General features: G+C 42.4%; 1 protein-coding gene across 1 annotated transcript; it reads left to right on the top strand.

Moving 5' to 3' along the window:
- Nucleotides 1–1,103: 1,103 nt before the first annotated feature.
- Nucleotides 1,104–11,875, top strand: tm6sf2b (transmembrane 6 superfamily member 2b; the record flags this gene model as incomplete). Its single annotated transcript, XM_079739252.1, has 10 exons — nt 1,104–1,183; nt 2,307–2,410; nt 4,259–4,356; nt 4,731–4,834; nt 5,797–5,879; nt 7,174–7,298; nt 7,801–7,902; nt 8,132–8,224; nt 9,616–9,735; nt 11,639–11,875. 10 exons carry the CDS (start codon nt 1,104–1,106, stop codon nt 11,873–11,875), a joined length of 1,146 nt encoding a protein of 381 aa, XP_079595378.1.
- Nucleotides 11,876–12,584: the final 709 nt, after the last annotated feature.

Consider the following 12,584-nt stretch of genomic DNA (forward strand, 5'->3'; position numbering starts at 1 on the left):
AGATACTGTGGGTCAGATAGTGTGTTTTTTTCTCCTGCAGACAAGGCAGAAAATAAACGTGAGACTGAAGAGAAAGATAGTGGCAGTAAGGAGAAAAGAGGCACGTTGGCATAGTGTATCATGAGATAGCCAGACAGACAGACAGAAGGATAGACTGACAGTGTCCGTCTGACTGATGGAAAGATGTAGAGATAGATAGAAGTTATAGATGTATAGATGTATAGATGTATAGATGTATAGATGTATAGATAGATAGATAGATAGATAGATAGATAGATAGATAGATAGATAGATAGATAGATAGATAGATAGATAGATAGATAGATAGATAGATAGATAGATAGATAGATAGATAGATAGATAGATAGATAGATAGATAGATAGATAGATAGATAGATAGAATATATTTGTTGTTACGCGAACGCCCGATAAAAAAGGACCTCCTCATACCTCGTTCATGCTATTTAAGTTTGCATTTGGCGCACTCTGCTGGACAAATCTTGCCACTCTTGTCAAATGCTCAAAGCTGTTAAAAAAATGATGTTTTTTGTTTTACAGACCAGTGCAATATAAGGTTTATTCGTCACCCAACACTTTAGAAAAATCTTTATTTGAACCCAGTGACTGAAATTAAATAAGGGAAAAAGAGATTATCTGAAGTGATTTCACAAACCACATGTAGGATTAACATGCGTTGCAACATACAGCTGCAGTGTGACTTGTAAATAGGCCCGTTACAATGCAAGCTACAGCAGCCTGACTCTAATAAGATTTGCGTAAACCCCTGACCAAACCAACTTGCATAACCTTCCCCAAAGCGTCATAGCCTCCAATTCATTATTTTCTGTGTCAAGGCCATGTATGCTCTGGGCCAGACATTTGATTAATCCACCCACAGGGCAAGCAGCAGGTAAGTGAAAGAGCTGCCTTTTCCCCAAAATCATATCAAATTCTTGTTTAAGTTTGGGTCATATTACTTTTTCTCTTGAACAGGAGCCACATTTGGGATTTTTTTCCCAAGTATATTAAAACTAAAACCCAATATTCTTCTTATTTCAGCGAAGGTTGTGATTCTATAGGGAGAGGGATTCGTGTTCGACAAGATGGAGACCATAGTTTTCTTGTTTTCATTTTCCGCCCTTGGCGTTCTTTATGCGATGAACAGCATCCCTGAGCTTCAAGAGTAAGTTTGTATCTTTTTCTCTTTCTTTCTTTCTTTCTTGTTTTCCCTTCATTTGCTAGAAGTAAATACACAAGAAACTCTTTCTTGGTTGCAGAGTCGGGATAAATAAATTGTCGTCTTATACTATAACTGAACCAGCATAATAAGGCAGGAGACGCTCCTTTGAATATCTCATTGGAGATGGTATACTTAAAAACAACGTGCAGACGTAAATCATAAAATGTATATACTTTCCAACAAATGGTTAGTCATGCTGGAGTAGTAGTATTAGTATAACTACCACAATTTCATAAACCTCAGGAACTATGTTTCACAGTCAGTTTATCTGAAGTGCTCAAACACAATTAGTTGTTCAAATATTTATTTGTTTAAACAACAGTATCTGACCCCTTGTTTGTTAATGATGACTCATATTGTTTTGCAAATGATGATGAATATAATACAAAAGCAGGTTTGACACGTTACAGCGTTGAATGGCTGGTATTTCTCACTTTAAAGGCCTTTTCACTTTTTTACCAATGCATACACTCTACGTCTTTTGAATATCCCTGCTGGTTCTCCTCTCAGTTTGTGGAGGTTGAAAATCAATACAACCTGTGCAGAGGAGTTTGATAAATAGCTCCTGACACACATTGTGCCTTGTGCTTTTCCATTCTTCAAACAAACAGTATGTGTGCATAAATCTTTCTTATGCTGTAGAATCGCCGTGATGGCAAGGGAACTTTCCTTTCCTTTTCCTCTCACCATACTTTTGTTGGGCTTTCTTACATAGTACACTTTCTAAATAAGCTGGTCTTTTTGTTAGAGGATGATACCCTAAGCATATACATCTTCCCTCATTTACATGCACCAGTACATGACTGGCATTTTGGTTGTTCAGTTTCAAAATCCTGATGGCTCTCTTTTCACCACTCTCAAATCTTGCATACATCACCTTAAATGGGTTAAGAGGTGAGCACGACATTGTGAAAACAATAAGCTTGTTAATAATCGACAGGTAACTATGTACTGAAAGCAATCGAAATAAAGCTTAACAATGTTGATTACTGGAATTTATAATTTAGCTCGATCTCATATATTCAGTTGCCAAATTTGAATGAATAACTGTGGTTTTCTCTCCCAGGCCCTATGTGATCTTGGGGGTTGGAATGGCTGTTTTGGTGCTCGTATTTCTGTTCTACTTCCTCATAACCCGTGGCAACCCACCTAAAGACATCTTATTCTTTGGTAACGTATAGAATTGTAATTCCTCATGTACATGCTTGTGTTTCCCAACATTGCCGAAGCGGCTTGAAACTTGGGATTTAAAATCCTTGCAACACTTGCAGAGAGGATTTCGAGAACCTTCCCAGAACCTTGTGTTGGATTTAAAAACATGAATTGTTCTCATTGTGTCACCATTTGTTATTCCTAAAGCTGCTTTCACTCTTCAAGGATCAGAGGAAAACTAAAACCACACTGGCATGTGTGGCATGGGTGGCACTTGACTAAGTCCTTTGGTTAATATATGTAATATAGCAGAGGGACATACACTACATATATAGAGTTTATGCTGCAGTACAGTCACATTGGCACTCCGAGACAAACTAAATCATTGTGTTTAAGAGATGTTGGAGGGGAGAGGTGCATACTGTAATTTAAGAAAGTCAGGTCGTTTATAGCACAGCTACACAATGGCTTTTACCACATTTTCCAAAATGGAAGCCATCCAAAGGACATCATATTTGGCAGTCCTCCATCAACCATTTTTTTTGCAATTTGAAGCCCAGTAGTCAAGTCCTCAATACCCACTCAAACCTGTCCCAATATTCTCAATGGCAATATCATTATGGAAGAAAGTTGATTTCATTTGATTGTATATAAACCACCCAAAACAATGCCAGTGATATTACAGACACCAGAGGGGCATGGTCTGTTTCTGGAGCCATACTCCCCCTCATAGTCTCCTGTTAGATGCCAAGACATATCTCTCCCCCCCCCAAGGATTACACACCAAACAGTTCCCATTACAGTAGATGTGTGTGTGTTTATGTCTTTCCATGCAATAAGCGTTGTGTTGATTTGTATCTGTGTGAACACATAATCCTGCCCATGTGTATATGTGCCTGAAGGACAGATATGACAGAAAAGTCGTGAAAAGCTTTAAGCCTTGGTATTAGTTATGTCCCCCATGTGGCACTAGGGCAGCAGAACTCTACTATGGCATTCTTCAATTTCATTACATTACCCCTATTTTATTGTTTATGAGAGTCTACATCTTCATTATGTGTAAATATGGAGATCAGGCGATTTGCATAATTCATATTCTGATATATGACATTATAAAACTTGCCCTTGCAAAATATCATGTGGATCTGCTTGGACCTTGGACATTTGAAAATGTCTGTTCTGTTCTTAGAAACTGGTTTGCTTCCAAGTACAACTCCCAGTACTCCAAGTTCCCAGTAGTGTCAACGCAGTGGAAAGTCACTCTTGTTCACATCTGTTCTCATATGTTACTCTGGCTGCCCAAAAAGATAAAGAAACTTCCCTTCTTCAAGTGGATGGAGGGGAATGTTTCAAAGGAAATATGTCAAATTATAGAGAGAAAAAGGCATTGAGGGTCCCAGGGGGGGGAAAAAAACATTTCCAGAGCGGACAGGTGAAAATACGTGGTTGAAGATGTTTTTCAACTAATTGTGTTGATGTTTTTATAGAATTGAGTGTTCAGGCATGTGTTATGTTCTTTTCTACTTTTAAATAAAAGACTGACGCAGCAGAATGGGTAATTACATGGAATAGAGTGGCGCTTTCAATCACAGTCATTAGGATGACTGAATGGCATTTGTTCCACAGCCGTAGTTGCTTAGCAAGTTTTGAATTCCAGGGTTGAACTCCAGAACCAATTGAATAAAACCGCTTGGGATTGTGGATCAGAAGAAAAAACAACCTGATTTCAAAGGAGTCTAGGACCAACAAAGTACCAGAAATGTAATGGAGTCGTGTATGATTATGATGTGATGGGTCGTGAAAGTCTTTCATTGAAATGAACAACCTTATATAACATCCTTTTTTTATCTTGTTCTTTCTTTCTAGTGTTTGCTGTTTTCTGCTTCACGTGTGTCATCGACCTAATAAGCGCTTTGCAACAAGATGGGGTCGTTTCTGGGTTTATGGAATTCTATGAGAAAACAGTAAGTCAAAATGTATTGAAGCTGACAAAATGAATTGAAGCAATTCAGGTTGGTTAATTGCATGTATATACAGTACGTTTCCCTTCCGACAAATGTATTTGTAAGTCGCTTTGGATAAAAGTACCTCCTAAATGCCCCAAATATAAATGTAAATGTAAATGTGTGTACATACAAATAGTACAAAATGCACTATTTAAATAGTATAATAGATATCATGCGTTTAATCCTAGATAGAAAACTCAATCCCAAACTTCCAAAAGAAAATCCATATAATGCATAAACTATACAGGGACATGTGACATTTGGTGTCATTCCATAGCCAGAGGCCTGGCAAACGATAATCACTAGATCTATATTTGATGTGTGTGTTCTAGGGGGAGCCATATCTGGGCTCAGCCTATGCCATTATGATGTGCTACTGGGATGGGATCGTTCACTTCGTCATGTACCTGATGATGATCAGCAGGATAACAGACAGGTAGGGGCATCGCCACTTTCCTCGTCACCGCAGCCGTTACGCAGCCTCGAACACGGTATCTAGGGAAGCAATCATAAATGTGAATGATACGCTCCATCTTAATGTATCACGGAGATGTTTTGGTTTCGCTATACTCTCACGGTTCTGCGGATGGATTTCTCTCAGGCCCCGGGGACATATTGACTTTGTTATGATGAACTCATGATTTAATCTCCTGGTCGACGCCTTCCTAATTCTTCTCTCGGATTCATTGCTTCTCCTGCATCAGCGTTTTACGGCCTGCCTCGCGCTACAGGCAATCCATACACTCGACCGCAAATAAAAGAAGAGCATATTATAGGTTTATTGAAAGAAACGCAGCATATTAAAAAACATAATAAAACAGTATATAAGAGTATATAAGAGTATATAAAGATGAGTCTATCTCAGATCAGTTAGAAAGTACCCCACACTGAGTTCAAGAGTTGGGTTTGTAAAGTCAGATCGACTTCCAAATCAAGATCCAGCCATGGTGTGAGGAGCCATTGCTAAAATTAAATAAGCCTCCGCAAAAGACTCAAGGCTTGTTCAAAGTTCACCTAGACTCTGCATAGCCTCCCCCCTTACTCCCCCCTCCCCTCCACACCCCTCTTACGCACTTATTGTACGCTGTACGTCCTTGCACTTAAAAATAGAGCACTGTGTAGCATCTTATCCTAGCTGTCTTTGTTGTATACGGGGAATGGGTTAACCTCGCAATTGTTAGTGCTTGGTACTTCGTTCTATGAACTTCCTTACTGTAACGACAGCGATATATTGTTTCTCTTTCTTATGACAAATGCGTAATGCTTTAAATGGAGCCTTTTGTGTGAGTGTGTTCTCCCTGAAAGAACCGTTCTCAGGCTGTTCTCACTGTGCATTTGGAACTGAACATCAACCTGCTCAGCATCAACCGCTGTGGTTCTCCCTGTCCGTCCTCCCAGGAAGTCCTACCGTACCATGGGGCTGTTCTGGGCCGGCTCCCTCTGCGCCAACATGAGCGTGTTTATCGTTGGCATCGTCGCAGGTGAGCCTGGCTTATTATCCGCTATCCCCCTCTCCACCAGTCGCTCTATCCGGGCCTTGGTCGGGCAACATTTGGGCGACCGTGGAGCCCCACCAACCGATAAAGTACACCACCAGCCTCGCTCTGCCTTCCCAGGCTGCGACCGAAGCCCAGAGTGTGAGCGTCTGTTTCCGTTTCCAAAGGGAGTTCATGCGCACCTGCAGGCCATCAGCTCGTTTGTTTAGTCAGGATAAGCATGTAGGGATGTGTCCCGCAGCCTCAGTGTTTACAATATGTGCTCGTTTTTTGGTACCAAGCTCCTTTGGGCCACCTAGATTTAGTGTGATTGTATGCAAGGAAGGTGAGCCTTTCTGGCTGTGCACATTGGTCCGTTGATACCTATTAGGATCCGCGTGCTAACTTAATGCCAAATAACCCCAGGTAATGGACAATGACACTGGATCATGAAGACCAAGCTAGGGCCCTCTTGAGGGCAGGTAAAGGGACATAAGAGATCTGGAAGCAAACCAGATGCTGACACTACACTCAGCTCAGATTGTTTAACACAGATCATAAATTTTTATTACCTGGCTGGTCATAGTCATATATTTTATGTGACCTATATCTGACAGCAGTGAGTAGTGATTGCTCTACTCCACTTTAATGGCCTGCTTGCTTATACAAGCAATAAGGTCTTAACATCTGTCGATCCATCACCGACGTCCCCTGATCATCGTGTCAGAAGAGTAGCACTTCTGTGTGTAAAGATATTGTTAGCCCACATCTTCTGTGAATTATGCAATCGACTCAAATGCCTCTGTTTCGACACTCGTCTCAAATACGTGAGCTTTGTTATAATATCCCCATTAGCTAACACAGTCTTTCATGTTTATAAATCTCCTGCTGCCAGCCACCAATGCAGACATTTATGTTGCTGACATGAAAGACACATCCATGGTAAAAGACTGTTTAGACTGAAGACATTGGATTTCTCTGTTTGTGTGTGTGTCAAAAACCTGCATCAAGCTGATCTCACCCTGTCGTGTGAATACTAATTTATACACAAGAGAATAGGAAATTGATCGACAGAGGAATATATATCATATAATGAATCACTACCATTATTTCAATGCTAATGATTCAAATAATGCTTAAGGCTTTCCAATAATACAACATGATCAATTAATCCATTAAAATAAGCCGGATTCTCCACATTTTGAATTTAACTTGTAGCACACGCTCACATCCCCAACCCTAACCCTGAACAGGCTCTCTCTCTCACTCTCACACACACGCTGTTTCTACATTTTGGCAGGTAAATATGGGTTGGAAATCCGTCCAGCTTTCTGGATCAACTTTGTGTTCCTTTTGCTGCCGGTATGGGCGACAATCACCCTGTTCATTCGTGCCAAGGACAGACCACTGATTGGTGGATACAATGTGAGTTCAAACACCTTGGAGCGTATCTATAGACATGTACTATATACATGTATTTACGCAGAACAGAGTATCCTCATCTTGCCTTGAGATATAAAGCAGATTCTTCTATCCAAAACGACTTAAAATAAGTACATTTGTCAGAAGAAGAGAAACAATATATCGCTGTCAGTACACTAAAGATGTGCTTAGAACTAAGTGCCAAGCACTAACAATTGTTAACCCCTTCCCCGTATGCAAAAAAGATAGCTAGGATAAGATGCTACACAATGCTAAGTACTACGTACAACATACAATAAGGGCGTACATTAAGTGCCATGATATACAACATACAAGAAGTATTTCATTAAGTGCCAGGAGGTACAACACAAAGCAAGGGCGTAAGAGGGGTGGGGGGTTTAAGGGAGGGAGGCTATGCAGAGTCTAGGTGAAATTAGGTGAAACTGAATATAGTGCTAACTATGATCTTGACCTCTTTTGGTTTGCCTTTGCTGTCCTGCTTCAGGCCCAACATGTGCAGACCATGAAGCTGATCTGGCGCCCCCAGGATTTGGTGCTGGTACTGCTCCTGTTATCCGCCATGGCCTTCACTCTCCTCAGAGGACTGGTAATAAATACACCAGTCTCACTGGAGAATAACTGGTCAGCTGGAAGTCAAGATGATTTAACTCGTCCTCTTTAACAACGTTTCGTGCATACTATTAATGCATGCATGCCATAATTCTTGTTCTATGCTTGTTGTTGTGCTTATAAGTAGTGATTCTTAAAGCGAGTATTTTGAATTTGAAAAGTGGTTTCTACATATACCGTTATTCTGTGTTTGTTCATGAACGTAGGTGGCTCTGGATTCCCCGCTAGAAGCATGTTCCATTTACCTGGAGCAATACGAGCCCTACCTAAGCGACCCTGTGGGCTTCCCAAAAGTCATGGTGGGATGTTATTTTTGAGAGCGTTTCGTTTTTTTAACATGGTTGTGTGTGTGTGTGTTGGGGGGGGTGCGTCAGATTTCAGCAGTATGCAGGCCTGCCAATAGGTTATCCAAAGACCTTGTCATTGTCCAAACACAATTGCGTTTCATTGATCAGACGGGCGAACTGCATGCCGAGAACTTGATAAGCTAATCCCTACCCAGCGCATATATAACTGCATCAAACCGGCTATGTGTGTGTGTGTGTGTGTGTGTGTGTGTGTGTGTGTGTGTGTGTGTGTGTGTGTGTGTGTGTGTGTGTGTGTGTGTGTGTGTGTGTGTGTGTGTGTGTGTGTGTGTGTAGCATTTAAACCATGCCTTGTCTCACTCTCCTTCAGAAGTGTGCATGTGTGTGTGTAGTTTATGATTAGTGTTTGAGTGTGAGTGTGTGGTTAACTTGTGCGTCCCGTGTGGCTGTGTGGCTGGGGGAGGTCATGAGGGATTGGTGTGTCGCCGTCACAGGGTTACGCTGCTCTTGCGGTTACCCGCCATTTTAAATCACACACTGATGAACTACACGTGACGGATGACCGCGGAAGCACTGGGAACGCACTCAAACCAAAGGCTGAAGGGCGTTTTTGATTGGCCCTCCGATAGAGACGTTCATTTGAATTCATCTGCGCCCAAAGACTGGGATTAAAGAGAGCTCAGTGAGGTGGCGTGAAGCTATTATACAACAGCAGGAAAAATGTGCCTTTCATGTGCTTTTATTTAAAACATGTCCTTTGCGCTCAGTGTGAAGGAAATTGTTTTGACGTGTGAATGTAAAAATATGAATAAAGGAGGAAAAAGATCACTCGAAATCTCCCCCAGTAGCTTCTTTGCTAACTGGTCACAGCAATTAGGGTCACAGAATATGTCACATGTGTTAAATTGATCTTGACAAGTCCAGGAAACATGGAACACGAATTTGATCTGATTTTCAAAACAACAGCGGTTCTGTACAGTGTAGCCCTGAGTTTGAGATTATCGGCGTGTATCTCGTTTCATTGATAGATTTGAAATGAGCTCTTCCTTTGGAGTGTGTTGCTGTGCACTTCCATCAGGTTACGACCACAGTTCTGATCAGCTACACACAAGAATTCCCTTTTTTTAGTTGAGTGGAGTTTCATTAATCTGATTCATTGTGCATTCATAAGTCCAAATATTTAATTTGTATTTTAAAACTCTATCCGACTCTGACTTCACAATAGTTTACTGATTGAAATCCAAGAGGGGATATATTATGTACTCAAATGGACAATGTCAGGAGTAGATGCCAACAATGGACAAAATAAAGGCTTTAAAAGAGACCCTTGCTATTGCTGCTGTTTTGACCGGTATTTTGAACGGTGTTCTGCTGTTTTCCTGCAGATGCTGCAGATCCTTTTCTATGGGCTGCCCCTACTGGGCTCCTTTGTCTACGGACTCCTCAAGCCCGGGTGCACATGGATGCCAGACTGGACCATGTTCTTCGCAGGGGCTTTGATCCAGGTAAGACTGCCAGGGGACCGCCATGGCGATCTCAGCAGCTCAGAATGCATACTTCCAAGTAACCAATCTTGTATCCAGCCGTTATACTATTATCTCCGCCTTGATTCCCATCATTTGCTTCAGCAGAGTCCTCGTGCTATGAAACACACACTCTGTGCAATGCAATCTTCTCCACTTGAAATTATCAATGGACAAATGAGTATGATGAAAAGAGACGAGAAGTGGCTTTGTGGGCTTCGTGGGCAACAGAAATAAAACTATTTGTCCCATCAATTGGGTTAGGCAAATCCACATTCACTAGACTTTCCTGTGAAGGGTAAGTCTACAAGGGATTTAAGGTTAAAACAATTAGGTACATTTTAGTCAAAGCTTTCATCGAAGCCACATACAAGTGAGACTAAGAGCAGCCAAGGGTTATCATCCACATTGAACCGTGCTACAACCAAGTCTCAAAATAAACTAGACGGGCGTAGAATAGCTGAGTGCAAATTTTATAAATAGGCTATATGAATGAAATGACGCAACATGCGTGGGTGCAGAGAATCAGACCCAGTGACTAGCCACATCAAAGAGCTGAACTCGACAAGGGCTGCTGAGACCCCCATGGGGGGAGCCAGCGAGAGGTGAAACATACCTCGCTCAGTTTAGGTGAATTCCAGACGTGCGACTGCATTTTATCAACCACTTCTAGGAGTCCTAACAGCCCGCACTGTGGCCACAGTTGAGCCGTGAAATGACTAGCGGCTGGGCAAGATCCCACGCCGCCGCCGCCGCCGCCGTCAGGAGCCATCTGATTTCCCCCAAGAGTAAATCTGTGCGTTGGCGGGGGACAGACGCAACGCGGTCGGCCGGAGTTTGCCGATCGAGTATCAGAGCAAACTTTTTTAGTAGCTTTGCCACCTGTTAGACAGTCCCTGTGACACCGTCTTGGGACGAGAACTGAGACTGATGGATTTTGTTGACTGCGAGTTCTCCACAACATCGACTAAGGGCATGTCCACACGATGATGGCTAACACTTTGATGGTGTCCATTCTAAATAATTCACCAGTATTGGCAAAAACACTGTTTGTGTATTCTCTCTTGCACTTTAAGTTTACTTTAAAGAGTCGCCAACGTCTGTTCACGTCACAATTATACATCTGTTTTCAGAAATATACGCTTTGCCTTTCCAAATGGCAACGCAAGAACAGCATTTTGAGATTAATCCACTTAAAAGGCTTTTTGGAAGGTGGAAAATGCCAGCTTGTGGCTACGGAAGGCCAAAGGCAGAGAAAATAAAATGCATTTACACACTTAGCTGGTGTGTGGACATGGCCTGAGGCAGTTTCTCTGAAGTGACCATATTGCAAATCAGTCTGGTTGGAATGTGGATGATTATTCTGTAGGAGATTGATAACAATTTGTTCAAACACAGCATGGGCTTGACATCCGTGTCAACAGCACAAAGTATTTCGGACAGAGAGGGCAGGAGTGAGGCTGCTCTGTAATTCAACCCATCAGCGGAGTGGGTTGTGTGATGGCTTTTTCGTAGTAGTGCGGTTTACCTTCAATGCGGTGGGGAATGCACCTGTCACAAGTGTTATGTCTATGTCTAACCCTACCTTCTACCCACAAGAAGACGGATAAGTCATTATTTATCTGTGCTTGTCCACATGGACTACCTGACCTTCACTACTTTTGACGAATAAGTTGTTTTAGAAGCCAAAGGGAAGGGACAAGCGCTGAACCCGGATGCGTTTCATAAGTAGGAGCAGGTGGGGATTCAGGCCTCTTGCTTATGCGAGCCTGCAGGTAGGTTGTGGACATTAGCGGGGCGTCGGAACACCGTGGCCACGACACTCTCCTGTCCTTGCCGTTACATAATTTCACCCCCAACCATCTCTCTCTCTCTCTCTCTCCAGTGCCAGTGGGCCCATATCGGAGCGTCCCTCCATCAACGCACCTCGGCCCCGTTCCGTATCCCTGGCGACTCGCTGTGCTGCGTGTTGATGGCGAACGTTCTCTACGCCCTGGTCCCCATCCTGGTGGCCCTGCGCGTCCACAGTAACCCCTACTTCTTCCTGAAGATCGCCCCCTTCCCGGGGCAGACAGGCCTGCCCAACAGTGAGGAGAAAGACACCAAATACAAAGATAAATAATGGTTCAAAACGATTCTGAGAGGGGAACTGTGTGTAGCTACGGTGGCCTTGTTGCCATATAAATACAAGATTTGTTTTGCTCAACCGTTTTCTGCTTCTCCTTTGTTGTAGGGGTGTCATATGTGTACAGATTTGAGAGCAAATACACATGAATTAAAGCGAGAGATAGTGTGCATGTGTGTGTTTGTGTGTGTAAGGGGATCAACAACCATTTACATTGAGGGCATTAATAAATCCCTTTTATCAAACGTGGCTTACAGTAAGTACATTTGTCAGAGGAAAGAGAAACAACAATGTATCGCTGTCGGTACAGTAAGGATGTTCATAGAACCAAGAACCGAGCACTACAGTTGTTAGGTTAACTCATTCCCTGTATCCAACATAGATAGCTAGGATAAGATGCTACACGGTGCTCAGTACTATTTTTAAGTGCCAGGACCTATAACATACAATAATGTGTACATTAAGTGCCAGGACGTACAACATTGAATAAGTGTGTCAAAGTGTGTGTGTGTGTGCGTGTGTGTTGGTTCCTTGTCTCTTTATCAAAGACAAGGAACAGCACACAGTCACGGCTAAGGATACCGCCATATTCACTTCAGCTACTGCCACTTATCGTTATGGAGTGTTGGGCAGCGATGCAGTGAGTGTGCAGTGGGAGATGTGTATATTATTACCAAGCGCTGTCAATCCTTGGCACGTACAGAGT

The sequence above is a fragment of the Pollachius pollachius genome, assembly GCF_949987615.1.
Source record: "Pollachius pollachius genome assembly, chromosome: 7".
Classification (NCBI taxonomy): domain Eukaryota; kingdom Metazoa; phylum Chordata; class Actinopteri; order Gadiformes; family Gadidae; genus Pollachius; species Pollachius pollachius.